This window comes from Onychostoma macrolepis, chromosome 08 (assembly GCF_012432095.1).
Source record: "Onychostoma macrolepis isolate SWU-2019 chromosome 08, ASM1243209v1, whole genome shotgun sequence".
Lineage (NCBI taxonomy): Eukaryota > Metazoa > Chordata > Actinopteri > Cypriniformes > Cyprinidae > Onychostoma > Onychostoma macrolepis.
The window spans coordinates 22,752,687-22,779,953 of NC_081162.1; the positions used below are offsets into that span (position 1 = coordinate 22,752,687).

Here is a 27,267-nt window from a genome sequence, read left to right on the forward strand (position 1 = left end):
GAACTAAGATTAATAAATTCTGTAGAAATATTGTTAATTCTTAGTTCATGTTTACTAATGTTGTTAACCAATGTTAACTAATGAACCTTATTGTAAAGCGTTACCGTAATTTTTATAAATTGGCGTGCTTATTTTGGAAACCCACATTGCCTGGTCTTGTTTCTGTAGGTCAGAACGAAGGTACCATATCGATGGCCGAAAGTGAGATGTTGTACGTAATCGAGGAGGATAAGGGTGACGGTTGGACACGTGTCCGCAGAAATGAGGATGAAGAAGGATACGTGCCCACATCCTACATCAAACTCTTTTTGGACACGAATGCCAAAGGTGCTATGACATACATATAATCCCACATCACTGAACACCCGGAAAGCGTCTTTAGTGAACGCTGTTAAACTGTACATACAGTAGAACATCATGAAAATGTTCTCATTGAACAGAGGAAGCAGACAGCCTCGCACTTCCTGTTTTTACAAGTTCAAGATGCCATGTGTCATTTCTCTGTTTTGGTCCTTATTTACATTTTTAATTATTGTTCCCTTAGACCTTATCAGTGCTAAACAAGTTCTGCATCCATAAGGGTACAGTGAATTAGGCAATAAAGACAGCTGCTGTATAATTTTGATATATCTGATGGAAATGGCTGCTTTACCAACATATCATGTTCATATTTAGCATTATAGCTTGGCATTATGGTGGTTTTCTGCTATAACCAAGATATGTAGATACTCATGTTCATATTTTTAATGATCTACAAGCAATGAAATGATTAGAAAATGTCAAAAGCAAATATTCTGAAACCTTCTGGCAATAAAAAGTAATTACTTACTAATATTTTGACCTTAAAGCTACAGAATAAGTAGCAATCCTGCATTTTAACTATAGTCAAAATGGGTTTTTAATTATAATACATTTTTTAAGACGTCGAAATGTCTGACTTGAGAGAATCTTTTGCATGAGAGATGGAATAGAATATTTTCTCAGGTACGTTTACTTTGGTGTACATCCTTGTACCTCAAAAAATCCTGAATATACAGGATTTTTTTTTTCTTTCCCCGACGGCAAATCACATTCAATTTCAATGCATATCATTAAATGTGAAGAGCTTAAGTAATTAATGCATGCATCTGTGAGACTTCTGCTAGCTTTGCATTTACTGCTGTAAAAAAAGATCAACTTTACACGTAAAAAAAAATGTACTCATGAACCCATAGTTAACGCGATGCCTTTCAGTATAGTGAGCGTTGAAGCAATAATTCAAAAGATGCATGTTATTCGTACACTGACCAGCATGGAAAACTAACAGTTAACATGAAGTTAAATAAAAATTTTCCAGGCGGTCGTCGCAGTGTGTATTAGAAGTGCTTACAGCAGGAATACCGCTCTATGTGCATGCTGTAAAACCAGACAGGCTACTTATTGCTGCTTAACAGATTGATCATTTGTCCATAGCTTTATCAGCAGCTGTTAAATATGCTCAATAGTGTCGCAAGCTAAATATATGAAGAATTTTGTATGGTTTTATACTGTCCCTGTCTTTAATTCACACTTCATAGTGGGACTGCGCTCTGATGTTGAGCTTCCGTGGTTTACTGAACATTTTTAACCCATTGCTGTCTGTGAATCAACGATTGTACTGGAGTTCTTGTGCAACATCTCTAATATGTCTTGTGTGATTTTTTTTTTATTTGTTTCTTTTTTGCTTTTTGTTTCTGTTCCTTTCTTTGCAGATCCCTAAAAGTGTTTGGCTGGCACAGGAGTGGCAGGGCAAGCGTCCTTGCGTGAAACGTCCTCCTCTTGTAACTGTAGTCAGAGAGCTGGCAAATGGGGGACTAACTGAAAGGATATTCCATTTTTAACACAACCACTTTCACTGAACCCTCTCGTCTGCCATAAGAACGCAAACTGATCTTTTTCATGACTAGCGTGCTGATTATTTGCAAAAGCTTGCTTCTCGTATGGACCTAGAGTATTTAGCCTTGTGCCGTAGCTGCTTGCCGTCAGACCCGAGCCTTTAGGTTTGTTTGCTGAGGCACAGAGTAAGTGCCGTGTACATGTCTTGTTATTGCCTGGCTTGCTTCAGAGCCAAGAGGAGTTTCTCATGAAGACATTAGACTTAATGAATATTTGTCAGTGCAGACTGTTCAGTTATGTGAAAACTATAAAAATGTGGGGGATAAATGGGACTCATTTTATACATCATAGGCTAGCATTGTTTTTTTCAGTTATTATTGCAGTGTTTGCAAGGCGGCAGTGTATTTAAATCCTGCTTTTTTCCTTTCGTTTTCACATAGATTAGTTCATAGACATGTAAGATTAAGCGTTTTCCTATTGTGCATTCCTATATGTATTTCCTATTTAAGGGTGTGTTCACACTTGTCATCTTTGGTTCGATTAAAACCAAAACAAAATGAGCAGATGGCAAACGTGGAGCAACGATGAGGTAAAGTGCCTTTTATGAGCTCCTTGTGAGTTTTCAGGTGGTGAAAATACACACAACAATGAGCGTGCTTAATCCAGCAGACGGCATTAAGTGTGGTCGATTTAAAGCGGCGCTGACCAGACCGATCAGTTAATGGGTGCTTTTATATCATACACCCGTATCGCCGCTTTAATTCGAACACGCCTTTTGTTTGGGGTGTTCGGTAAATTCCGTCACGAAATATACGTAATTCAACCCGACCAATTCACCAGGTTGTGAACGTATCACTACGCCTTTAGGTTCGGTATCTTTAGGTTCGCTGTCAAAAATGCCAATGTAAACGCTAAGCGGACCAGGACCAAATGTATCATTTTCCTTTTTGGTCCGGACCAAATGAACCAAACCAACCGAACTATAAGTGTGAACACACCTTTCATGGATGGACATATCAAAAAGCTTGTCTTTTTGCAATTGGGTACACTATACTATTCAAAAGTTTGGGGTTAGTAAGATTAAAAAAAAAAAATAATACTTTATTCAGCAAGCATTAAATCATGCTTTAAATTGATCAATAGTAACAGTAATGACAAAATAATAATGTTAAAAAAAAAAGAATTTTTCTTAATAAATGTTCTTTTGAACTTTAGGGAATCCTGAAAAATGTACCATTGTTTTCACACAAAAACAAAAAAAAACATATTAAGCAGCAAAAGCAGCATGTTTTCAACATGTTTCTTAAGCAGCAAATCTGCATATTAGATTATTTCTGAAGGATCATGTGACATTGAAGACTGGAGTAATGATGCTGAAAATATAGCTTTGCCATCAGATGAATAAATTACATTTTAAAATATACAAAATAAAAAAAACTTATTTTAAACTGTAATAATATTTCACACTAATTACTGTTTTTAATCAAATAATGCATAATCCTTGGAGAGCATATGAGACTTATTTCAAAAACATTTAAAAAATCTTACAAACCCCAACTGACGATAGAATGTTTTTAAAATAAAAAAACAGACAGTGTATATCATTGTAATATTTGCATACTAAATTATTTCTTTTCAAGCTATAATTTTACCTTAACACTTTTGCTGCCTTGCAAGCACTGGTATTTCCGTCAGGAAATGCAAATCTAGTTATTATTATTAACTTGATGATGAATGCATAATCATCCCCTACATTTTGTGTGAGGTGCTGTTGTAGATGAATAGTTCTCTATGGCAGGTGAAGCGGTAAGCATCTTTTCTGGTTCTCTTACTCTTTCCTCCCAGAGAAGAAAGAAGTGACACCTCACTCACTCACTCACTCATTCACACTTTCCTCCTGCGATGTGCACACACACGCCACAGCTGCTCCCTTCTTCCTCTCGCTCTCTTTCTCACCTCCTCTTCCGTTTCTCTCACTGTCACTGTCTCAAACTCGCTCTTTTTGCCTCTTTTCTCTCAGGCATCTTTTCTCTTGACCTTTTTTCTGTATCTGTCCTGTTTTGACAGGCTGAAATTAGTGTTTCACAGATTCATTTAATCACATCTGAATCAATTATTTCCAGAAACTGTTTTTCAGCTAATTTGGTAAGTCTAATCTTATCCGGATAACATCATTTACAATATATTATTTCACAAATACCCTAACTATCCCATTGCACCCCTTGCTAGACCTTTGTTATAAATGTACATTTTTAGACAGCTTTGTAGCTAAATAGTGTGCAAGCTGATTCAAATTAGTAATAGTTGATACTTGCAAGAAAAACCATTGAAGAAAAGAAAACGCCACTCATTTTCACTGCCAACAAAAATGATGTAGAATTTATTTGGAATGAATTTGCACTTAGAAATTTCTAGTAAATATCACAATTAATTACAAAGAATTACCACATATGGGAATTTTTTTTAAGTAGAAAGACTGAAATAATTGATTTTTTACAGGTTGTCTTTGCTTTTAGACCAGAGCACCCATGCAAAGGACAAACTTTTTTTTTGGGTGGTGTTTTTTTTTTTTTCTTAAGGAAATAAGTAAAGGATTAAAATGGATTTAAGGGAAAAGAACAAGAACAAAGACCTTTTTGTAATTCATTTGAACTATTTTGAACTAATTGCATTTTAAAATACAAATATTAGTGAATGTGTGCATAATATGTTGAAAACAAAATGGCAAAATATTTCTCGTCTTGCCACGTTAAGCTATGAATTACATGTTTCGTCCAATATTCAAACCAAAAACAGTGAAATTTGAAAGTCAGATAATCCTGCTTCACAGGATATTACTGTTGCTTGTTTTGCATTTCTATCATAAAACATAAAACAGTCAAGATATGAAATATTTAGCTACTTTCACCCATAAAACTGAAGCGTCACACTGTAATTCTCATTCAGTATCTGTGAAAGTAAAGCCTGCCTGCTTTGATTAGATTTTTTCATCCTAACAACAAACTGAGCAGCATCACTATCATATATTGGAGAGACAGTTTGGCCAATTCTAATTATTATCAATGTCTATGGCGATTATGGTTCTGCTGAAACACAGACAAACATGAAAAAGTATCACTATTATACTCTATGAAATGTCGATCAGCCAATCAGATTAGAGGACTGCAACCAACTGTTGCATAATCATATAATTGGATTCCATCAAAATCAGTTCATGAAATCCCAAATGCCCTCTATTAATAAATTTAACTTAATTGGCATTTAGAAAAGTATCTGAATAGCCTCTTTCTCTCTCTTTTCCTTTCATTCCTCTCTCTCTCTCTCTCTCTCGCGGTGGATGTGGATGTGGCTGTGTATGGTGTAGCTGTAGTGGTGCAGTCCAGTAGATGTTGATGGTGGTCCTCAGCTGGTGCTGTGTTTCGACGCATGCATGCTTGCCCTGTCTCTGTGTGTGTGCCAGTCTTAGGGGGTCCAATTCTCTATAAAGTTCAAGTCTTCAGTTTCTGACGTTTGAACTTAAGCTTTTTGAATTGTGTTTGTGCCTGTTTATTTTTTCTTCTCTACATTTATCTTCTTGAGTGTTTTATTTCTTTTGGAAAATATATGCATGGTCTTGTGTCTACACATCCCCCCTAAGTTATTCTTTTGAATTGTTTACACTGTTTTAGATTCTTTTGTTGAGTCTCTCTGAATGATTGCTATCCAGGGTCCAAGATTAACAATCACCAAGGCCACATGCAAGTAAAAAAAAAACTGGCTTTGGTGAGTAAAGGTTACATAATAAATGGGTTGAGTCTATAAAACGTGCTGGTTATTTATTTGTGATTCAAAGACAAATAAATGCTTGAATATGTAACCCTATTACTAAGATTTCTCTTTTCTTCTAGTACTATGTGTTTTATATTTCTTGTACCAAAATATAAGAAACCAAATCAACTGGTCTTTGTAGTTTTTACAGTGACCCGCCCTTTCTGTCGACATAATATGAGAAAGAAAGAAAAAAACTGCTTAATAATTCCACTGTCATAGGAATGAAAATGCATTTTGAATAAAAATATCACAAAATAGATTTTGTTAGCGCATAAGAAATTGCTGTTAATTTTGGACCCTGTGAATATCATTCTGATTTCATTTTTGATGTTAAACACAAGTATTTACCTCATTCAGGATAGATTTGGGCTGCTGTTCAATAATACATTCTGAACGTGACGAATATTGTCATATCCATTCATGAAGAAACACTACTGCAGAGCTGAGATGTCTGTGTTTTTCTGTATATTGTGCTTTTGAACTTGCTGGATCCTTTCCTTCGAAGACCTCATAAACATAAAACTGCCAAATCAAGTGTGAAAGGCTTGTGACTTTTTTGCAAATGCTAACCAGTATAGTAGAGATCGAGTTGAGTTTTATTTCAGTTCAATTCAAATCATTCATATTGTAAAAGTCAAAATTGTATGTCTGTCAAACTGGGCAGTTTTTATGTAGAAGTTTAACAAATTAAAGGTCATTTTAAAATGGTTCTATTTGTCCTGTTTATCGTCTTAACTGATTGATCGTGCAACATTGTGTAGATCAGCAGTTCTCAACTGGTTTTACTTCCGGACCCTGATTTTACATTGGATATCAAATGGGAATCCAGTACCAACATTGTTTAAGTAAACAGCATCCCTAAAATTAAACAATGACAAGTATTATTAATATTAATACAATAAAAGTCTAAATTAAATCTTAAAAACACCAAGAATGTAGGCAATATTATAACACAAAGCATACTGAGGTCGGTGCAACTGAACCTGTAATTATTTGCTTAAATTAGTGTATGCTACTTAACCTGTTTATGAACTTCTACTACTGTATATCATAGTTTGATTCACCCTACAGTGTTTTCTCCTTTTATTTATTTTGCCATCTTAACTGTTATGCATTTTATTATTTGCATTAGCCACTAATAGCCAGTGGTGTTATTGTTAACTAAAACTATTAACAATTGTTTGAATACTATATTGAATCTATATATATATATAAATATATTATATAATATAAATATAACCATTAAAAAGTATAATTGAAATAAATCTGAAATAGATATAAGATGGAAAAATGTTAATGAAAATTAGAAATGTTTATGAAGTGGAATAACTTGGAGTACTAAAATTACTAAAACTAAAAATGAAATAAATAAAGCTAAATAGAAATGTTTTTTTAAAACTAATGAAATGACTGATTAATAACCTTAACAAAATGTCTCAAATTCAAACTATAATGAAAAATTGACAATAGAAGTAAAAAAAAAAAATCGAATATTATTAAATATTGTAAAAGTATAAAACAACAAATAAATAAATAACACTAATATAAGCATTATTTTTTAGCCTGCTATCTGCAGATCTTTCAAAAACAGACCTGCCACTCATTTTCAGGTCATGACCCACCAGTTGAGAACTACTAATGGCAAATGTGACCACAAGGGGGCATCAGATCCCAAATCAAGTGTGGTTAAATTCCTAAATGTGTTTTTGCTCTGCAGTACTACAGAACATAGTAAAATGTGATATTTGACTGGAAATGTGGCATCAGATTTCAGATGATTAATTTCCTGAATTTCTTCAAAAAATGTCTTCAATCATCTTGAGCTCTTCAAGTGCACGTATAGCTAAAGTCTAGGAACATTAACTCTAATGAATGGTACAACAAAATGAGAAATGCCACAATACTCAAGTATAAGCAAGAACAGAGATAGTAGATGAGATGTTGTGAGACAACAGCGAGAATGTAGAGGGTTTTTTAAGGGTCTTTTCTGATGGAGTTATATTATTGCACCAATGCAAGGTTTAAAAAAAAAAAAAAAAACAGTATGTATGTTATCCAGTATTGCGACTTTGCTGTAATTACAACTGAAGATGGGAAGAACAACTTAAATTGAGTGCAAGAAGTCTCAACTCATTGACTGTGTAATATAACAGCCATTAATTGGATTGGATTGGTTGCAAAACACATTACACAAACATCTCAGCCTCTTCTCAGAAGTCTGAAGAAACCCTTGTACACCGTGTAACAGATCATATCCTCAATCGTCCGGCGCGGGAATGTAGCTTGCTAAGCAGTGTTTTGCCTGAGCGCTCTAACAGGAACCCAGAGTTTCAGATGAATGGCTTCCTCTCACTCCTAAAAACGTACCCGGCCGGCGGTCTAAAGCTCAAAGTTGAGCAGGCTTCAGGGGGGAAGAGGGGGTGTGATTGGTTCAGCAGGTGAGGGCTGGGAATGCCAGATAAAGAACAGAATATCTTGCATCACTTCCGCTGTTTGTTCTTCTCTCTATTTCTAAGCGATGGAATGCTTGGCCATTCAGGAGGCGAGGAATTCAAAACAAGTTCATTAAGTTTGAATAGCGTCTTCTTTTTAAAGCCGAGTTTGACCACCCCACCCTAATATCACAAAGGCCTGGCTTCCCACAATACACATCCTTCAGCGTCCAAGAACTGATTTCCTGCCCTGAAACCCCTCTTCATTTGAACATATCTGTAGCACACTGTTTATCAATGATGTGTTGGTACCATACCAATGGTTTGCTTTTTTTGAAGTGCCTGTTTTGTGCCTGTGCCTGATTTGTTCACATCTACTGTAAATAGGTGGCGTGGGTAACAGGAAAGGGCACTGCCAAGTGGCCAAACACAAACTTATAATAGCTGTATTGAGGAAAAATAAACATACTCAGTGCCCCCTTCTGTTAGGGAGGAAAAAGTACTATTTTGTAATGAAATACTAGCATATTGCAATTTTTTTATTTATTTAAAAAAAAAAAAAAACTATTTGAAAGAGTGTTGTTAATTAAAGTTTGTTAATTAAAACTATTAAAAATTGTTTTTGTTGATTAAAACAGTAGATGAAAAACTATTACTTTAAAAAACTGAATAAAATAAGTTTAAATTGAATTACTAAAATCACTAAAATTGAATCACCTAAATAAAAATATTTAAACTAAAATGAAAATATAAAAATAAAAGCTCATTCAAAATATTAATACAATAGTAAATAAATAATACTAAAAATAACAATGATTTCATTATTCTCAGGTAACAAATAAATCATACATTAAGGAATTAACTAATGTAAGTGTATCCAGCTTTTTATAGTACAGTATGTACTATATAGCATATTTCAGCTGCTTGATGAGCTTGCTGTATCATCATAAAATGTGAACTATAGGTCTACTATAGCCCAGCTCTAAACAGCTAAATGACTATAAGACATGAAGATATTATAAACATTAATATGATTTTCTGTAAACGGTAAGCTACTTTGAAACGGTGCGTATTGTGAAAAGATCTATAAATAAATAAAAAGACCGATGTGGACCAGTGTGCTTTACGGCACAATAAACATTCCAAACAGTAATACTCTTCATTATTGTCATTACATGCATTTTTAATTTCAAGATTGGCATATCTGAAAAACAAAAGGTTATCTTAACTCTTCTCAGTCTGATTGAATAATTCAAAAATTGGTAAAAGATTTGAATTAAGCATGAATTATACTATGATTCATTTATGGAAATGAAATATTGAGCACAATGCATTGTGGGATATAGTACCCAGCACAGTGTGCTCTGTTGTATTTTGCACTTTTTAGTAATAGGTCATCCAGGTATATGCACACAGAACATTTGCAGAGGCCTACTACACACATCCCAGATAACTTAAGACAATGATACGGCACTGCTGGCCTTCTTATGGCCCGTACAACATGGATGTAAGCCAGAAGTGGCCCACATGTAAAATAGAAAAAATGGCCCAAATATATCAAATCACATGTGGGCCTCTGTAGACAAAGATGCGGTGTTCACGGCAACGTGCACTCTGAATGTGACCCTAAAGTAGCCCATGTGGTAAATAGTTAATATGGCCCAAATAGTGCCAACCAAATTTGTGCCACATTTTTGTGGCCCACTCGACAAAGGCTAATCAGGGTGTAAACCAAATGTGGCCCAGGTATCTGGGCCGGTTTTGGCAAAGATATGGCACAGTAAGCACTGGCTAATGTGGTTGTGAACCTAAAGTGGCCCTTATATGATGCCGCAAATGTGGCCCAGTTATCCTAAAACGTATCTGGGCCAGTTCTGGCAAAGATATGGCACAGTGATCACTGGCTAATGTTACCCTTGCTGATGATATATAACCTTTCGTCTTCGTCATGCGCTCTTTAACACAGCGTAGCCGTGACACTTACAGACTTACTGCGTACTTCCTGAGTCTGAGTGAGAAGCATTTAGGTTCAAACTTGTGAAGAACAGCTTCTAAAGTATTGGAATGTGTCTTTGAATATTTATCTGTGACATTTGAATTGCTGCTCGTGCAAAACTTGGGTCGGGATGACTGTATTAAGTAGGAAACATTTCTGGAACTTATTTGAACATTTATGGAGGACATTTTTAAATTTCTCTTTCTCTTTATTGTTGATGCATTACTCACTTAAGGCTTAGTGTGGCCCATATAATGTACTGTATATTTATGGTTTATTTGGTTCATTATTAGCTAAAATGTGGCTGTGTAGTGGCCTGCTTGTGGACCACTGCCAAAATGCCACCATTCCATGCAGCATGTGGGCCACATGAGGAATATGGGGAAGACCAGGGTTAGAATAAAAATCAACTGTGGCCCACATTACAGCCAGTTTTGGTTTATTTGGTTGGCTAACATGCAGCAATGCTAAGGCTTACTTGAGGCCCAAATCTGGCAAACAGGACCAGACTGCCCAAATGCCATTATTCCACGTAGTATGTGGGCCGGAGCAAGGTGTTGGATCTGGGCCAGAATTAAAATCAATGTGGTCCAGATTTGGGCCAGTTCTGCTTTATTTGGTTTATTCATGGCTGACATTGGGCCTTCTTTTAGCTTGCTTGTGGCCAAAATTTGGCAGACAGGAGCGGACCGCCCAAGCGCCATCATTCTTCACAGTATGTGGGCCGGAGCAAGGTGTTGGATCTGGGCCAGAATTAAAATCAGTGTGGCCCAGATTTGGGCCAGTTCTGCTTTATTTGGTTTATTCATGGCTGACATTGGCCCTTCCTTTGGCTTGCTTGTGGCCCAAATCTGGCAAGTGTCATCATTCCACGCGGCATGTGGGCCAGATGAAAGTGTCAGGTGTGGGTCTGATCTGGGCCTCAGGAATTTTGCTATCTGGGATTATACCTACTCTATAGGCTACTGTACGGCTGTATGCTATTCCATAAAGATAAAATAATAACTGACAGATGTTCCAACCAAAAAGACAAGTCAGAATTTTTTTCTCCTTTTCAATCTGTGCTCTTTAGTGTTGCTGCTTTTTGTTTTAGCTGCTGTTTGTGTCATTGTTCAGTACTTTGGGTCTACTGTGTAGTTTCAAGTGCTTTATAAATAAATACATTAGATTAAATGATCTTTTCTCAGAACTTCACTTTTCCATGTCCTTTCTACTGTTTAATCAGCTGGTGGTCAGTCAGTCTCCTCAGGTTCACAGGTGATGACTCACAACTATAAAGTGTTCAAATACTTGCCTTCATTTTGAACAGTATTGTTCAGTAAAAAATAGTTTGATATTTTGTTATTACAGTGGCGTCTATTTTAAGCCTAGTTGAAGTGGCCACATACTTTGGGCGCCTATTTAGTGTGTTAAACATTTTAAGGAAAGGGTTTGTATTTGTAAAATAATGTTTGACCCTGCCCACGGAAGTGTTTCATAACAGCTATTCCAGAGCAACGTGGAATCTACTTTCGATGAAGTATAAGGAACACGCCATTGTGCTTTTGAGGTCTTTAAGTGAAACACTGATTTTCTCCCGCCACTTTGGATTTTGGCACCATTTTGTCTTTCTAAAATCTGTCACTCACTGCTGACGCAGATCCTTTTCCTGAGCGGGTGAGATTTTTATTGTTCGGATGAAGCAGACCCTGCTATCTTCATCCACCAGCAGCTTCCTGTTTCCTGCGACACTGGAAATGCTGCATTTCTCTCCCCCTCCTCATGCTAACCTTCAGGCATAAATTAAAACCTGTTGGCCTCTTGTTTTTACTTTATTTACAACGGTTTTCTTTGTGTTCACATTTTATTAAATGGATATTTACCATCCTGACTTCTGATTAGTCATTCTGTTGTCTTTAAAACTGAATATAAAAATAAAGCTAAATAGAAAGAATTAAACTAAAATATAGTTTAACACTGAAAATATAAAAAATGTATAAATACTATGATGTGCATTTGTTTTTGGAGGACAGCTTTTCATTTTCCATATTTTAACAGACCCAAGCGAAACTACATAAAATGTACTTTGTAAAATTCATAGATGCAGTAATTTTAAAAAAGTTTTTTTTTTTCTTTTCTTTTCTTAAGTGTGCCTAATTTTCCACTTCAAAAGTGTGCTAAATTCTTCTCAGAGTTCACTAACAGACTCCAGCAGTTCTAGAAGGATGGAGTTTGTTCTTTACGGCAGTTTTATCAGCTCCAAACACACACAGGAATTCCGGTTTGGGGAATGACCATCCTGATTCCTCACTTCCACAGGAAGATTCAATAAAAAGAACCTCTAACAGGACAAAAGCATTTCATTTCTCACATGTCCGGACAGAGCTGTATAGGCAACAATGACCACATCACTGAAGTCCTGTTTCTGGTGCTCAAACCTTCGTCTATGGACCTCCTCATATCTCAGGTTCACCAGCTGGACCAGCATATATTTGGAAACAGATCCATAATTTTCAGGTAGAGTTTATAGAACTAACATTTTTCCAAGGATTTTGGGTCACACTTTGGGACTTTGGGATTCTAATGAACAATATGTCACTGCTTTTTGGAGCTATTGGTAATATTTAAGTTCATTAGAGTAATATTTATATATATATATATATATATATATGGACACTGCAATGATTAGTATTGTGGTACTTTTCAGTTGGCTGTTGGCTTTACTCCCAAAATTGTCCTAATGCATAATTTAGATTGTTGGCAGCATAAAGCTACAGATTATGTGAGAGACTTTTCCTTTTTTATTAGATCACCTGATTTTACTTCATATTTGTTTGATTTTTAAGAAAGTACACTCTCAGAAATAAAGGTACAAAAGCTGTCACTGGGGCGGTACCTTTTCAAAAGGTACACTTTTGTACCTATTAGGTTCAAATATGTACACTTTAAGTACTAATATGTACCTTTAAGGTACCAAAATGGACCCTTTAGGTACAAATATGTACCTTTTGAAAAGGTACCGCCCCAGTGACAGCTTTTGTACCTTTATTTCTGAGAGTGTATTATACAATAATTATAGAGCATTTTAAATAGTTTTATTTAATAAAACATTTTAGTTTAACATTTTAGAAACAAATTTGTAATCACACTACATCGGCTGACCACGCTATGTGAAATTGCGCCCTCTGTTGGCAAATTGTAATATTAAGCAGGGCGTTTATTTAGCATTATTCTGAACAATGTCATTTCTGATAGAGAAGTCTCTGTTAATTAGTCTAACAATACTGCATTGTTTAAAGTATTACATCATGTTTTTCTACTCCATCACTGCAGCAATGGATGGATTTAACCTTTCATGATTAATCGGGCACCTCTGAGGGCCACTGAGGAAGAAAAGTGAAGACTAAGTTTGTAACTTCTTAAGTCTGCAGAAGGTAAAGTATGCAAAATTGTAGCAAATCATAAATATGTTTACATTCTGCATCTTTTAAAACCATATACTCCGTTTGGTTTTACAAAACCGTGCCTTGATGAGAAGAAAGGAGCCCTTTTTAACTGCTTCACAGTCCATTATTACTTTTGGTACGCGCTAGGCCAGACTCAAACTCGTACCGTGAGTAATAATGCACTGTGGCAGTGTGTTTATCAGCGTGGAGAAACTCAAAGCAGGTTTGGAAGCAGATGAATGAATAGGAAACATTTCAATACGTTTCACTTGCATAAATGCACACTTTACACTTGCATAAAAAACAACAACCATGAGGGGCCCTCTGACATCTGTATTGTTTTCATTTTAGGTTTGAAATGAAGTAAACTGCATACAATCCGAGGAGTGGAAATTCTGGATGACAACTGTTCATAAAGGGTGTGCAGCATTACATTTCTGTATGCAGCATTTAAAACAGTCAAGCAGTTGGAAAATCAATTCCAGCTGAAATTAAGGGTTTGCCTGGCTGTAAATCTGGCTTTTACTATAATTTGCTATGTATAAGACAACTGTAAATGTACAAAATGTGTTAAAGTTCTTGTAGAAGTGGTTGCATGATGTAGGCCTACTAATAAATAAATAAATCCAAGAATAATTTATATGGTAAAGAAGCAATAATGGTTGAATCAGTTGTTCTTTCGTTGTCTGTTGGTTGAGGGGTCCATGGACGTCTGACAAATATGTACTAACTTCAGTGTGCATTGTAATCTATTTGCTTTTGTAATAAAACAAATGTCATCAGTGCAATACAGTTGGGGGTAATGCAAGTAACACAAATTACGTAATCAAATTACATTTGTCAAGTAACTAAAGTAACATAATACATTTTAATTTACAAGAAAGTTACTTTTTCGAATAGGTTTGCCAGTTACTTACTTTGTTTTCCTATTTATTGACTGACAGCTCTTGTGTTGCCATGTTGAGAGAAGTGCAGAGGCGTTGTGTGCAGCTGTCACTGATGTGTAAACATGATGTTACTGTAGTTCTAGAATAAATGTGAACTTTACTTATCTCACTTGTACAAAAACAGATTCAGTATTCCTCAAAATGAATAAAAACAGTGACATGCAAACTCAGACTAACACGAACCTGCAATAATTAAATGTTAAATAGCACAAATTTAAGCCTATATTTATGTAGGCTATTTAATCCCATTTTATTAAGCAGTGTTTTTGCAACTGACCTTTGATGATCCAATTCAACCGTGCTAATAAGCAGAAATGACTTTAGATAAACATAACGTGTTTCATTTTTTTAAAATGCATTTATTTATTTTATTTATTTATTGAGAGTGAACTTTCTTCTCCATCCTATTCTTCATGCAATCAAGAATGGCAGAAAGGTTTGTTTGAGCAGCGCCCTCAACTGTACAGACGTGAATTTGCCAAACAATATCATTTTTATAGCCTATTAAAAACACTAGCGCAGCCCAGATGAGAAAAAAAGGTTACACATTACTTTCCATAAAAACTTTGAGTTACACAATATTGAACATTTTATTTTTTCAGTAAAAAAAGGCAACTTTCCCCAGCGCTGGTGCAATCCTATGCCATTTATGCAGATAAGAAAATGGCAATGCGTAAATCATGTTTAATTATTTTATTTTTTTTACTAAATAAAAATGTACTTCAGGGCAGGCTATTGGATTCTGACTTAAACTTGGTATATTTTCTTATGAAACGGTGAGTTGCCATATGTTTGATTTACTCTAATAACACTACTGGTATAAGGCTTATCTTTTATGTAGCCTACTGATTTACAGAAGTAAATTATTTTTCATTAACTTTAAGAACAAAGACAAAAAGTAACGTGTAATTTCACTCAGTAGAAGTGTGTTGCTTCATTATCTTAATTTGTATCGTACTTATAAATAAATAATTGTATAAACTCGTGTTTTCATGTTTGAAAACAAATTTGTGAAAAAAAAATGAAAAAAACTAAATACGCATGACGTCACTTAGTTACAATGTTTATAGCAACCACGCGTCCAGAATTTCTAGAGTCACTGGGGCCTTGGAGCAAACAGAAACATGGACGATCTTTTCGCAGATGAAGGAGCAAGAGTGGAGCCTGAACCATCGTCTATTACAACTGAAATAAAGACAAGCGATGTGTACAAAGTGGATAAAAATTTACCAGCTCGCTTTAATAATCCGGAGTGTTTCAGAGGATACAGGTGAGAAGAGTCATTCAGCCGCGGTGCATCATGTGCGATCTAAATTCATTTATTCGTTCGTTTATTCATTCATTAATATATTAGTGTGTATATGTATTCATATGTTAGTTTTTAGCTCTTTAGTTGCATAATCCAGCTTCTGGAGGAACATAAAGCTCTAACACAATTGCTTGGAAGTTTCTAGTAACGTTAATCCTGAAGACCTTGACTAGCAGTTTCAGTAAATAGGGTTGAAGCTAAATGTAGGAGTACGAGAATGCATATTTAAGTGTGTAAGTTACACACACACACACACACACACACATACACATACATATACATATATATATATATATAGTGCTGCTTGAAAGTTTGTGAACCCTTTACAATTTTCTATATTTCTACATAAATATGACCCAAAAAACAAAATCAGATTTCCACACAAGTCCTGAAACTAAACAAAGAGAACCCCATCAAACAAATGAGACAAGAATAATGTCTTTGTCATTTATTTATTGAGAAAAATGATCCAGTGTTACATATCTGTGCGTTGCAAAAGTATGTGAATCTCTAGGATTATCTATTAATTTTAATGTGAATTGGAGTCCATCTGTTCAAACGTGTTTTCATTCAGTGGAATGACTATGAGGTGTCAGTGTCTGCCCTGTTTTATTTAAAGAACAGGGATCTATCAAAGCTTGATCGGGTTTGTGGAAGTGAATAATGGCATGAACAAAGGAGGTCTCTAAGGACCTCCGAAAAAAAGAGTCGCTGTTGCTCATCAGGCTGGAAAAGGTTACAGAACCATTTCTAATGAGTTTGAACTCCACAGATCCACAGTCAGACAGATTGTATACAAAAGGAGGAAATTCAAGACCACTTTTACCCTCCCCAGAAGTGGTTGACCAACAAAGATCACTCCAAAAGCTAGACATGTAATAGTCTGCAAGGCTGCAAAGGACCCCAGGGTAACTTCTAAGCAACTAAAGGCCTGAGTCAATGTCCAGACCTTAATTCAATTGAAATGTTGTGGAAGGAGCTGAAGCAAACAGTTCATAGGAGGAAACCCACCAACATCACAGAGTTGAAGTGGTTCTGTACTGAGGAATAGGCTTAAACCCCTACAGGATGTTGTGCAGGACTGATCAGCATTTACAAGAAACTTTACCTGCAGTTAATGCTGCAAAATAGGGTCACATCAGATACAGAAAGCAAAGATTCACATACTTTTGCAACTCACAGATATGTAACAGTGGATAATTTTTCTCAATAAATAAGTGACCAAGAAAATTATTGTCGTCTCATTTGTTTGTTTGGGTTCTCTTTGTCTACTTTCAGGACTTCTGATGATGTTTTGGGTCATATTTATGCAGAAATATAGCAAATTGTAAAGGGTTCACAAACTTTCAAGCAGCACTGTATATGTATCTTATATATATATATATATATATATATAAATAATAACAAGCCTCTTTATGCTTTCCAGCCAAAAAATGATCAACCCTTTATACCAAACGACAAATCAAACATACGGAAGCAAAAAACCAACAGTACATGAAATGCCGGTGAGTACACAGCACACACTGCCTTATTGTTAAGATTATTCAGAAAATAGTATTTACACATACTGTTCATTTTTCAGACAACCTTTATCGGAAGTCGTCGGAAGTTTTCTGAGCATCTTCTGAAAAGTGGCATGTATAAGGATAATGGCTTTAACACGGCGCTGAATAAGAATCGACTCACTGGACCCAATGAAACCACTGCGTTCCATGACAGAATCAATTTCCATTACTTATACCACACGGATGGGAAATCGCAGTAAAATAACACCTTTTTTATATAATAAACCAGTGATGAAGGATTTGATTGTCATGGTTTGTTATTGGGTTGTTTACAAGGATTGTTACTTTACCCTCATGTTATTTCAAACCTGTATGCCTTCTGGGAAACAAAAGATATTTTGACCATTGTCCATACAAAGTCAGTGGGCTCAAATGCTGTTTGGTTCCCAGCAGTCTTCAAAATATCTCATTTGTAATGACATTAGGGTGAGTAAATGGTAACAGAATTTAAATTTGTGGGTGAATTTTAGAAAATTGATCCCTTCAGTTTATAGCCCACTGGATGATGGATTCCAACCTGTTGGATTAATAAAAGCACACAACTAAGTCAGTAATGTCAATATAGTTTATTTTATTTGGTGTAGTAGAGTGAAATTCCACAGTAGACCTGAACGTAAATGTCCAGGGAATATTCTCTGGGCGTGTGACCCTCACACACAGTGGAAGCCATCAAAATATAATCCACGAGTTTAGCACTTTGAACCAATATGTGGAGGTAAAGCGGACCAACGTACAATCAAGCGTGTTAAAAACATAATGCGGTGGGGTTGAAATAAGACAAACCGTGACCACAGCAATTTCAATCGCTCAAACCAATCAGCATCGACCTGATTGGTGAAGCGTCCGTTTGGAAACTCGTCAGTCGTTGCTGTCGCTACACTGAGGATACGGGCGGACGGTATTAAGGGTTTTGGTGTTGACTTTTCCCTGTTTTTCCTTGGAGCTGTAAGCAGCAAAAATATTGTCCAGAGGGCTGGATTGTCAAGTCCACAAACCTCCAACGTTATTCGTAAAGTAAAAGGCACTTCAAAACGTTGTAACAAAATCCAGTGTATTGTTTTACATCATATACACACATGATCAGAAATGAAGGAATGCAAAGATAGTATAAACCTTGAAGAGTGTGACGTTTTAAAACAGTTTTGCTTCATCAGGCTTATAAAAAGAAAGTAACAAAAAGCTGGTCTGTAGCACACGACAGGTTTAAGGTTTTCATGGAGCGAAGAGAGAGAGACTCGTGGCGAGACGTTTCTGTTGCGTTGCAGAAACTTAAAAAATTGCATAGGCAAGAAAACATGATTCTCGGATCACAAGGAGCGAAACAAAACTAATGCAAATATATAAATATACATATATATATATATATATATATATATATATATATATATATATATATATATATATATATATAAACCATAAGATTCTATCCTCATGGACAGAAAGTTGAACTTCTCTGAAGTGAAAAAGACAAATATATGCGTGGGAAACTTAAAAGCAAACGGGACTTCCAAGTCAGCAGCAGTTTTGGTGCAGGGCGGCGCCCCGGTGGAATGGTGAAGCTGTGCGGTGAGCCGAAGCAGAAGAACTCTACAGCTCAGTGTCCTGATACTTTTGTGTGGTGGTGTAATAGCCGCGCTTGGTCTGCTCTCCCAGCTGATGCCGAAACTCCTCTCCAGGCTCCTCGCCGAGGCCGAGCGGGCGGCTCTCTGAGTATGGCAGCTTGCAAGGAGGCGTCTGGGGCTCTGGTCGTGCACTGGAGCTGGATGCAAAGCAAACACAGCAAAATCAGGGAAAGATCGAGTGTGCATTTATCCTGCTAATTTTTGTGGATGAAATCCGGCCAGTTCAGTAGGAATGCACATGATTGGGAATTTCACTTAAGATTTGTCAAGTCTGGGTTTGAAAGTAATTTCTGTGTGATCACTACACTATTGAAAAAAATACCTTTTCGCTTGCAAAATTGTGTTCATGTGACCACACCTTCAGATCAAAACCAGACTCTTACCCGATAGGTTGTGGCCTGCTGTGATCCAGTTTCTGAGATTTCATGGGGACGGCATAGATGTCTGGATGTTTCTGTGCAATCTCCAACTGAAAACAGACAAATCGAACACACTAGAATCTCTAACATAAATATTTAGGCAGAAAATGAGTTGATCAGAACTAGAAGTGAATCAGAACTGGTATTGATAATTTGGAAGGAGGCACATTTTATTAGAAAATAATTTTGTATGATGAATCTTCAAACTTTTTGGTCTGTTTTCTAGAAAAGAAATAGTGTAAATATTGAAAAAATGCTATATGTGACCCTGGACCACAAAATCAGTCATAAATACATTGTATGGGTCAAAATGATAAACTTTTTCTTTTATGCCAAAAATCATTAGGATATTAAGTAAAGATCATGTTTCATTAAGATATTTTGTAAATTTCCTACCGCAAACAAATATATCAAAACTTAATTTTTGATTAGTAATATGCATTGCTAAGAACTTAATTTGGACTTTAAAGGCGATTTTCTCAATATTTTGAAATTTTTTTTTTTGTTTGTTTTTTGCACCCTCAGATTCCAGATTTTCAAATAGTTGTATTTCCGCTAAATACTGTCCGCTCCTAACAAACCACACATCAATGCAACGCTTATTTATTCAGCTTTCAGAGTATGTACAAATCTTAATTTAAAAAATTTGACCCTTATGACTGGTTTTGTGGTCCAGGGTCACATATTTATCATGTTTTATAAATATATATTTTTAAAGTTGTGTTGTGTTGTCAACCTACATACTGTAGCATGTTGATCAAAATTCCAATTTTTCAATTTTGAATAAAATGTAAATTTCATTCCATTTATTATCAATATGTATACTGTACAGTATATAAATATATTGTTCCAAAGCATCTACAGCAGACAAGAGAAAAATATAGAGGATAAAAGGAAAAGACAAATAATCTACCCCCACTGACTCTTTCACAAAGAATGAAAAACAAATTGTGATGTGCATCTTTTGCAGTAAATGTAGGTCAAAGTTATTTCTGACCAATTAGACAACATGTACGTCAAGTTTCTGGAACTAGCATTTTAGTTCCTAGCAAGTTACTGGTTGACAGTTTTTGAATTGTCTTTTTTTTTGTCATCTTGTGTCATTGTTGTGGATGCTCCGATCAGGATTTTTGCAGCTGATACAGAGTACCGATTTCTTGTCATGGTGATCGGCTGATACCGATGCTGATTCTGATGCTGATTCTGATGCTTAAAGCTTTATATATAATGTTATATAATCACAAAAAACATATTTTAATATGCCTTTAAAATGGGGTTTATGCGTAACATTATGTATATCAGGGTACTTAATATAAGACATGTGTGCAGTGATGCACAGATCAGCTCTAATGTCACTGAATCGGCTGTTAAAAATGAACCATCCATTCATCATCATGCAAAACATACACGACAAATAGCGATTTTTTCATAGTTCCTCGAAACGTCATAGCATTTCCACAACGGCGATGACATGACTGTGATGCCAAATCATTTCTGTCCCCACACATCATGTACGTCCTCACGCGTTGACGACATTATATTGCAATCGGTTCGAGAGATCGGCCAAGTGTAGTGAGTACCGATCGAATCATAAAATGTGATTATCGGCCGATACCGTTCGATCGGAGCATCCCTAGTCATTGTTCATGCAAAGCCTAAAGATGGTGAACACTCACCCTGGCGTTCTGGGCCTCTTGGATCTCCATGACTCTCTGTGTCCGGGCCAAGTGATCCATCTGCTCAAAGGCCTTCACTTTGCCCAGGAAAGACCTCTGAGAGGGATCGTCACGGCTGTCCTCCAGTGGTTTGCTGTCCCGTACCGGGGGGCTGTTTACGAGGCCTCTGGAGCTGCGGGACACGTAGGTAGGTTTGAGAGCTGTGGGGGGAGGCAGGGGTTTGGTTTTTGCAGGAGAGTCCTGACTGCGTGGGTGCTCGCTGCTCGCGGGACTGCTTGAACGAGAGTCGTAGTTTCGAGAGGGGTCGTACTGCCCCCGTGATGCCTCCACTTGAGCCAGCATTTTTACCTGAAAGACAAATTAATATGAAGGAGAACAGCACTACCGAATTGAATCACAGGGTTTCCTACTACACTTCTCTTCCTAAACCACAGGTAAGGGCCAGCACTGGATTATATCGTCACCACTGCATTTTTCCCACTGAGCTACTAACCTACTAACACAACACTACCTACTAGTAAAATCTCAAACACTAATTGCTCCAGTTTTTCTATAAACACTTGCAAAATGCTAAAAACTACTAGAAACACTTTATAATTAAGGTGCCATTCGTAAACATGAATTAATACATTAGGAATCATGAAACAGTTATAGTAAGCTAAAGCTAAACTATTAACTATTAATCTTTTAATTGCAATAAAGTGGAAATAAAATAAAATCTAAATAATACTTGAAAAACCAAAATGTAAATTAAAGAAAGAAAAAGGAATTTTTAAAATGTTGCCTTGGCAACTAACTGAAATTAAAAAAGAAAGAAAAAAACTTGAATTAACTAAAATTACTAAAACTGAAATAAAAAATTAAAGTTAAATAGAAATAGAAATGTTAAAAACAAACATAAAAGAACAAAAGCACATAATGATTCAAATTAAGTAAAATAAAAATAAAAACAAATTATAAAAATAAAAGCTAATTCAAATTTTAATAAATACCACATTAATATGTCATAATACTAAATGTCCTTATATTTACAAATAATAAATATAATACATTTACCCCCGGTTTCACAGACAAGGCTTAAGCTAGTCCCAGACTAAAATCAGTCTCAACTGAAAATATCTTAAAATATGTCAGTGTCATTGTTCTGTGTCAAGATACAGACCTTAATGTTTTCTTCAATTTTTCTTAAAGTTGCTTAAATATCTTAATTTAATTAAGGCCTAGTTCTGGCTTAAGCTAAGCCCCGTTTGTGAAACCAGGCCATAATTACATATAGTTAATAAACAGCAATTTTAATAGCATTTATCGAGGTTATCGATGCTGTTAATTTCTACATATATTAATAAATTTTTAACATATTTGAAGTTAAATCAGGAGTTAAGGCCACACCAAGGACGATAACTATAAAGATAACGATAAAGATATAGTTCTAAAAATTGTTCTCAATATTTAAGAATAGAGTCCACACCACAGATATAACGATAAAGGCACAGAGAAACAATACCCTTGGAATCACTTTCAGAACGATTTTTGACACCTAATCAGAATCCATCCTGCTATAACGAGCTACAGAATTTAAAGTGGCAGACGAGCGTGCGCTTAGAATAAACCAATGATATCGTTGGCTGGTGTGAACGCTAATATCGTTATCTTTATAGTTGTCCCTCTTGGTGTGAACGGGGCTTTAATGTATTTTGAAAATATATGCATTAATAATAATATAATAAATATATAATAGGCCTATAATAGAAATTTACACTAAACTAGATTTAAAAAAACGACTTATTGTAAATGCTTAACTATTTTACCATTTTTTATTTTTTACATTGTCACAGTGTATGTGACTGGTACGATTTGTTCAAAATCATCTAGATGCTGACAGTGGCTTTCAAGTACACTATACTAGTTATTTAACCAATTTGGCACAACAGTGAACACGGCTCTACAGCGTACCAAAATGTGTCACTGAGCTGCTGCGTGAGGATTCTGAGCTGCTGGAAAAATGGTTGCGCCAAATCAGGCCGTTCTTCTGCATGAATGCGGGTGCAGTCAGGGGAAGAGTTGTGTTAGTCAGAGTCAGTGTACAGTCTTTACTGCAAAGAGTATTTGTAAACTTAAAAATGGATGCATGTCACATAATAAAATATCAATGCATTTCATCCTTTTAAAGTGTGGCTTAAGTGTCAACTGTATGCAAATTTCTAGTCTCTTGACACTGTTCAGATATCTTGATGAATGGTGTTTTTAAGAAAGGAAAGCCATTGGGGAGCGTGACATGAGCTCACCTTTGCGGGGTCAGGCAGGAAGGTGGACATTAAGGGGGGACTAGCCTCTGTCAGCATCTCTCTGCTGCCCACCCGCCGGATGCGACCGCGAATCTCTGGGCTGGACTTCCTGAGGATCTGGGGGAGCAAGAAAGAGGTAGATAACATAGAAAGATGTCCGAGCAGGGGAATGCATTCATGCATACACACACACACACACACACACACACACCAACAAAAAAATACAGTCAGGAATGCATTTGTCTTGGGCCAACAGCATAGTATGCTTCTGATTTAATATTAACATCCATCCATCCATCCATCTACTTTTGTTTTGTTTTGACCAATTCATTTTCTTTACTTTTCCAAGCTCTTTATGATTACTTTAAAAAGCTTTTTAAAAAGCTGTTTATTATTATTATTATTATTATTATTTTTTTTTTTTTATTACCATTTTTAACAATTGATTAATTATATTTATAAGGCCTTTTAAATCACAATTTTCCTAATAGTATACAAAGTTTTAGGATTATTTATATACTGTTATAATATAATTTTTTTGTTCTAGTATTTTTATCTATTTATCACTATAAACGCTAATTTTAAATTAACCTTTATTTTTTATATTTTTTTTCAATTTCATTTTAATTTTAGTTTAAGTTAGTCATTTTTTATGAGTTTTTTAAACATTTCTATTTAGCTTTAATTTGTTTTTATTTGAATTAGCTTTTATTTTTATTTTTATTTTTATGTGCTTGTCATTTTATTAAAGTTTTTTACAAAAACATCATTTTATTAATAAATAAAATGTAATCATTTTTGAAAAAATATTTCTATTTAGCTTTATTTTTACTTTATTAGTACTTTTAGTACGAAAGTTGCCAAGTTTTTTTAAGTTAAAGTTTTTCATCTTATATATAGCTTTATATATTGATATACATAGCTTTTTATTACATTTATAACACTTCGTTTAACAAAAACATTTTGCTTTATTTAACGATCACAACACTGATTCCCTGACATTTCCAGGTTTTTCATAACCATCGAAACCCTGTTAACGATATTTGCTAGAATAATCAGAATTTATGTTACTCTACTCAATAAATTTTTAGTGATCAATAATGTTGTAGTTCCAACATCTAACAGAAGGGGGCAGAAGTGGCTGCTTTTTTGCATTTACAGATGCACTTTATGTTAATCTGTTTTTGGAAAGCATGAAATCCATGCGATTTGCCATGTAAACTCATTACCGTGCACTTCTTGGATTTACAGCATGTAATGCATGCATGACAAGTGTGTGCTAATGTCTTGTTCTCAATGTGAAAATGTATTTCCCTGCTGGCTCGACCTCCGCTGTCTTTCTTTGAGCTGACTTTGTGCTGATCTAGGCAACTGTGAGGGATGGCGTCGCAGCAAGCATGTTTAAGTGTGTAGATGTCAATGCATGTGCAAGCAGTTCACCCATCACTGTGAAAGATGCATTATCCATATGTGTCTTCAGGGATAATAAACAGTTCCACACACATGCATGCATACTAATTCCAAAACATTGTGAGCTATGTACATCCTCTCTGATATCTCCAGGTTTTCCGTGGCAGTGGGAACCCTGTAGATATGTTAAATGTGTGCATGTGTGCTCTAACCTCCTCTGGCATGACTGGCTCAGAGGAGCGGCTAATGGCCGACACCCGCTGGCGATCGAGCGGCTCGTCTGTTTCGTTATCTGTGCAAGTCCCGCCCTCGTCTGCCGTGTCGTCGTAGTCACTGGTCAGTCGGCTGTCCATGCTGAGATAGTCAGCGCTCATGGCCGAGAGATACGACATGCGGTCGTCGTGAACGTCAAGGTCCCCCTCCGTCCCATCCAGCTAAAAGAGACACATGATGGATCTTGTGTACAGAGAGGAGTGAAAACAAAAAACACAAAAACAAAACAGAACGAAAGCTGTAGAGCACCACCGAAGAATGATGAACAGTAAAAGCACAGAAAAACAGGAGGAATGACTATCATGACTTTCAGAAAAGAAAAGCATGCATTAGTAGGTAAACTATGGGTTTAACTGTAAAGAAAACATTCAGGAATACTGGGAAAGATAAAGTGGGAAAATGTGAATGAAGGAGTCTTAAAGTAAAGAGATGCTGTAAAATGTTGCATTAAAGTCAACATGAAATCTTTTTTTTTAATGCACATTCCTGATATTAATGTACTGTGTACATGATTCATCATGTGTTAATATTTTAGATAAATTTAATTATATTTTCATTTAATATTTCTGGTAACACTTTACAATAAGGTGTTAACACCTTATTCGTTAACATTAGTTAATGCATTAATTAACATGAATGAACAATGAACACTAATAAAAATAATAAAAATAAAAAGTTAATAAAAATACAGTCGTTCATTGTTTGTTCATGTTAGTTCACAGTGCATTAACTAATGTTAACAAACACAACTTGTGGTTTTAATAATGCATTAGTAAATGCTGAAATTAACATGAACTAAGATTAATAAATGCTATAGAAGTATTGTTCATTCTTAGTTCATGTTTACTAATGAGCCTTATTGTAAAATGCTACCATATTTCTTATTCATATAAGATGAAAACATTTTTTTTTTGTATGTTTTTTGTTTTGTCTTAAGATCATGATTCAGTAATCATGGGATAAATTTTAAATAATTTTACTGTTGTTTTGAGGGGATGTTGCCAGGTGTGAAATATTCCAGATATTTCCTAATTTAGTCTGTTTCTAACTTAAGCTCTTCATTTTCATCGTTTACATAATAGCAAAAAAAAAGTATGTTTTTGTACTACTACTATTATCATTATTATAAGCTATAATTTCTAGATTTTTCAATTTTTCCATATATATATATTTAATATTTTCCTATTATTGATGACAAAGGTACTGCATGACAGGATTGACCTCCAAAAACTTTTATTTTAACTCTATTTTATCATATTGACTTTAATATGTAATGCTAATATGTAAATAAATAATATTATAATATTTATGTATTTTTCATGTATTCATTATTATTACTATAAGCTTGATTTAATATATATTTTAATATATCAGTATTACACTTTTTATACAAATGACCTTTTATATAATAGCAATAATATTGTGTTTCATTAATATTCGAATAATCTTGAAAACATAAAACCGTGCTGCATCTCTATTTTTAATTATTTACATTTATTCAATTAGCATATGCTTTTATCCAAAGTGACATACAACTGGAGAATACAGCGATTTCAATAATGTCCCAGCTTGCATTTCCTCTCATTTTAGATTTGGGTTAACTCATTAGATACATTGAAATACATTAGATGCCAGAAGCAAAATGGTTTGTAAACAGTGTTTCATGCTGACTTTAACAGAAGGCTTTATTTCAGAGTGGATAGAAGGTGGTGGAGAACTATATCGTTCATTGTTTTTACCTTCCCTTCTGAGACCCACACAGCCTGGGTCTGCTGGTCTCGTATGGTCTCCTTCAAACTGCCGTACCAGGCATCATTAGCCGAGTTCAGATCGATAACAGCTAACAGACCGATGGGGGAGGGACAGAGAGAGAGGAAATCAAAACATTTCGATTTGGGTCAGCTGTTCTCTAGGTTCAACTTGATCTATTTATCTCACTGTGTTTCCATCAGCTGCTTTAAGCACTTGGAGATTTTCGAATTGGAATCTGTGTCAAAGTCAGTTTATATTGATATGTGCCAATCACAATATACGATAGCTTCTCTTTACTGCACGTCCCCACAATTCAGTTTAAGCATTTCAATTAACAGAATCATTTTATAATCTATTTTCTAAAAAATGTACATGCTACCCAAGCAAAACACGCTTCTATAATGCTAGGATCTTTCATTGAAATAAGCAAATAATTTGAATTTAAGCTAATTACAAGACTTTAATGATCCAGAACAATATAGGGTTGAGAAA

At 35.3% G+C, this 27,267-nt stretch overlaps 3 protein-coding genes across 8 annotated transcripts in view; 2 read left to right on the forward strand and 1 right to left on the reverse strand.

Moving 5' to 3' along the window:
• fnbp1a (formin binding protein 1a) overlaps positions 1 to 6,373 on the forward strand; it is a 30,631-nt gene extending 24,258 nt beyond the window's left edge. The window contains 1 exon segment of the mRNA XM_058784664.1: positions 169 to 6,373. Within this exon segment, the coding sequence (XP_058640647.1) occupies positions 169 to 347 (179 nt within the window). The 3' untranslated portion in view covers positions 348 to 6,373.
• Positions 6,374 to 15,517: 9,144 nt separating this feature from the next.
• On the forward strand, positions 15,518 to 17,756 carry pierce1 (piercer of microtubule wall 1). Its single transcript, XM_058783876.1, has 3 exons — positions 15,518 to 15,734; positions 17,200 to 17,278; positions 17,356 to 17,756. Exons 1-3 carry the CDS (start codon positions 15,589 to 15,591, stop codon positions 17,536 to 17,538), a joined length of 408 nt encoding a protein of 135 aa, XP_058639859.1. The 5' UTR covers positions 15,518 to 15,588; the 3' UTR covers positions 17,539 to 17,756.
• Positions 17,757 to 17,889: 133 nt separating this feature from the next.
• LOC131545237 (tight junction protein ZO-2-like) overlaps positions 17,890 to 27,267 on the reverse strand; it is a 108,413-nt gene continuing 99,035 nt past the window's right edge. For 5 of the 6 annotated variants that reach the window (XM_058783871.1, XM_058783874.1, XM_058783870.1 and 2 more), the window contains 6 exons: positions 26,763 to 26,863; positions 24,963 to 25,184; positions 23,341 to 23,457; positions 21,056 to 21,403; positions 19,344 to 19,429; positions 17,890 to 19,097 (listed from right to left, as the gene is read on the reverse strand). In XM_058783871.1, the coding sequence (XP_058639854.1) occupies positions 18,926 to 19,097; positions 19,344 to 19,429; positions 21,056 to 21,403; positions 23,341 to 23,457; positions 24,963 to 25,184; positions 26,763 to 26,863 (1,046 nt within the window). In that variant the 3' untranslated portion in view covers positions 17,890 to 18,925. Of the gene's footprint in view, positions 19,098 to 19,343; positions 19,430 to 21,055; positions 21,404 to 23,008; positions 23,085 to 23,340; positions 23,458 to 24,962; positions 25,185 to 26,762; positions 26,864 to 27,267 lie in introns of those variants that run through there. The other variant, XR_009272369.1, reaches the window with a different exon arrangement.

Coding starts and splice junctions, on each gene's coding strand:
- pierce1 (XM_058783876.1), top strand. CDS start 15,589: ATGGACGATCTTTTCGCAGATGAAGGAGCAAGAGTGGAGCCTGAACCA. Junction 15,735..17,199: donor GAGTGTTTCAGAGGATACAG/GTGAGAAGAGTC, acceptor TATGCTTTCCAG/CCAAAAAATGATCAACCCTT. Junction 17,279..17,355: donor CAACAGTACATGAAATGCCG/GTGAGTACACAG, acceptor TTCATTTTTCAG/ACAACCTTTATCGGAAGTCG.